Source organism: Trachymyrmex cornetzi, unplaced genomic scaffold, assembly GCF_001594075.2.
Source record: "Trachymyrmex cornetzi isolate Tcor2-1 unplaced genomic scaffold, Tcor1.1 scaffold1390, whole genome shotgun sequence".
NCBI lineage: Eukaryota > Metazoa > Arthropoda > Insecta > Hymenoptera > Formicidae > Trachymyrmex > Trachymyrmex cornetzi.
The window spans coordinates 9,070-12,337 of NW_017295972.1; the positions used below are offsets into that span (position 1 = coordinate 9,070).

The 3,268-nt window shown below is 49.5% G+C and overlaps 1 protein-coding gene across 1 annotated transcript; it reads right to left on the minus strand.

The window, feature by feature from the left end:
* Window positions 1-1,095: 1,095 nt before the first annotated feature.
* LOC108771109 (uncharacterized) lies at window positions 1,096-1,479 on the minus strand. The gene has a single exon (XM_018523014.1). It carries the CDS (start codon window positions 1,477-1,479, stop codon window positions 1,096-1,098), a length of 384 nt encoding a protein of 127 aa, XP_018378516.1.
* Window positions 1,480-3,268: the final 1,789 nt, after the last annotated feature.

Consider the following 3,268-nt stretch of genomic DNA (forward strand, 5'->3'; position numbering starts at 1 on the left):
CTGTACGGGACCATCCCGTCCTCCCATCGCAATCCATGGTGATAGGCACTCAACCAGGAAGCGCAGGACCTGTCAGATCTTGCCAAAAATTTCCGTGGCACGGGATTCGTAAAAATGTAATGCGTGAGAATGGTCCCCTGTTTCAGCACCGCCACTTCCTTCACGATAAATTTCTTGTTAACGATGAATCCTTGCAGATCCACGAATGTTGGCACGGACATGTTGTCGAGAAAACTGCGATCGATTGCGGCGTATCGTAGATTTTAAATCGTGTCGGAGGATGCGCTTAGGTGATTTTGCGCACAACATTGGTCAATGGATTATACTGAACCATGCGATCGTGTATGATGAGACAATAGGCTGTCGTATTCGCAGGCACGTTCTCCTTACATTCAAAGACCGCACGTCGACGGTGCCACTCTTGCTCGATTCGTTCTGTCGAGAGCAATCGATGATCACGAACGGACCATTACGTACAAAAGTCGTAAAGATGAGATTCGGCTCGAGATACTCGTATCCATAGTAGCCCTTGCAAAAACGCGCGTACATGTCGTACAAAATCGTACATCTGTTTTTATCGAAATCCAGATTCAAGTCATCGTACGGATAACATTCTGAGTTCAGGTAGAGTTTCGCGTTGGTTAACTTGCAGTCGTCGAAACGACTTGTATCCTCGGACATGATGTTTTTTCGACCTGTTTGCAAAGCGAAGATGACGTAGCGCGGCTTTTCGAGCTGAGTAGCAGTCTTGATGGCCCACGAATGCTTGGTTGTGCTCTGCAAGAGCGGAAACTCGTACATATCCCACGAGCGAAAAGCCATGCTCAGATATCGTCCGCTCTCCAGAGCGCGGAGCATCCGCTTATTTATCTCGCTCAATAATACGTGCGGCATTCGCCACTGTATTTTCAATAATTCGAGTATCGGCTCTGTCGCAGGATCTCCCGTCAGGCAATTGTTGTCGTTGCGCGCTCGTATTAAAATCAACTCATGACGAGCGTTGATCACCACGCGCCTGTAATCTTTGCAGAATCCTAGCAGTACGTAGAGCGGTACACAGAAATTAAAGTATCCGGACGCAGTAGTCTGCGCGTCCTAGCCGGCATTCCGCAGAATCACGCTTCTGTCGGACGACACTGTTACATAGTTTTTGAGCGTGCTAGTTATGTCAACGTTTCTGTTACGGTCAATCTCCACACCGTTGAGTTCATATCGAATCTCGTCGAACATGAATGCGACGCAATTATTTCCCAATGCCACGTTAGCGCCCTCGACCACTCTGTTCTTCGTCAGTTTTCCCTCGACGTATAGAAAGCTTTCGAACGGCAGTGTATACAGATCCTGTTGCTGTACGGGTATTCTTATCTCGTCGCTGTACCCGAACGTTGTATTGGCGAACGGGTTGTACGTGTAAGTCTCAATCTTGATGATGCGATCGTCGAAGATCGGCTCAGTTTTAATGTTTAGGATATCAGTCATCTCAAATGTTGCGCACTGCGAATCCCAAAGATTGTAAAAATGTAACGTTCGACGCGCTGAGCTTCTTCCTGATGGAGCGAGTGTTATCGAGCTGTGACGTCACAGGCCTTGTAAAGAATGCGTTATCTCTCTGCGTGCGCTCCGTTCCGTTCAATATAAGCATCTCACGCTCACGTTATCACTGCTGTCGTCGTACGTGCAATCTAACGGTGATCTTTTCTCCTCGAAAATCGAGCAAACGTCCGTTCTGGTCGACGACGCGTACCGTTAGATCCGTAATGCTCCGTGCGATGATCGGCAGGTAAATGATCTGCGCCGGTCGTTCCGATATCTTATATCCTGGCGGCACGCTCGGTGAAAATTCGTGTATAGTGTGCAGGCTTTTGCCGTTGCTGTACGCGCCCGCGGTCACGTTACACTCTACGCGGATAACGTTTACGTTCATTATGTTGATCGACATGTCCGATTCGTGCCATCTTCGCGACCGCAGTACACGTTTCGACGAGAATCCCAGCAGCGATCCAATGCTGTTTGACCTGTCAAAGTTTATTCTGTATGCACATCTAATCTCGCATCTCATCGTGTTGTAGTTTGCGCGAAGCGTAATCGGGTATTCTCCACCGTCGTCATCGTTGTTGTTGCTGCTATTGTTATTGTTGTTGTTGTTGTTGTTGTTGTTGTTGTTGTTGTTGTCACCACGCACTACGTCAACGGTTTCAAGCGCGTTACGGCGCGGACGTTTTCGTAAAATCGTGCGTTTCAAAAATTCACTTATGTCTCGCACTTCGTACGAACCTTTGGGAATTGTAATTTCCGCGTCGTCTTTGGCGAAGTAAAATTTATTGTTCGATTCGTTCACATTCGGTATCGTGTGATAAGTCTCAAAAATCGCCAGACCGAGCTCGTAATCGCCGTCACTCAAATCTATGGCGGGAAAGTAGTTCGCCGCGAGGATGCTGCTCTTCCCACTCTGCGTAAGCGTCAGCGACATGATCGGAAAAGCGTTAAACCAGTACTGAGATTTCACAGCACCTCGTCGAGCTTTTTAAATTCACGCGCATCGACCGTTTGCAGAAACCGTAGGCACTTATGTCCGCAGAAGCTCTGGTCGTACGTCTGACAGGACGTGCGATTGTACTCTATCGTCGTAGCACCGTTCCCGAAATATCGCACCAGTTCCTTGGGCGGTCGAAGATTATCGAAACTGTCAAAGTACACGACGCGATTGTTCCTCTTCGCGTACGCTACTCAGTGTGTACCGGGCCCTGTCGCATCGTCCAGATTCACGATACCGCTTTCGTTTCGGCGCGCGCCGCTCATCGGTAACGCGTTACGCATGAAAACGCCTCTAAAGTACGGTACACGCATACGTCTCGCGAGCTCGTTCAATTGTACATCAATAGTTGCGCCAGACGGCATTTTTATCGTCTCTGACGTTTTTTTTTTCTTCGCAGCTACGCCCTGTCCGCGTTTGTACGGACCGAGATACAGTCCGCGTCAGTATTTGTACGGAGCGAGATACAGTCCGCGGCCCAGTTCCATCGCACGATCGTGACTTTGCAGCTCTTCGAGCTGGCATCGCGCCGCTTTGCTGTCGTTCACCGCTTTCGCCACGCCGGCCGCTCCGCCGATCAAGGACCCGAACGCGCCCAGCATTGGCAGAAATGGTAACGCGCCGCCACGTTTCGCAGTCGGAAGTATCCGCTTTTTCGTAGCCTTTTTCCTCGTCGTCTTCTTCGGTTTCATGCCCATGCCGATCTTGGTCTTGGCTTTCATCGTTGCCCAGATG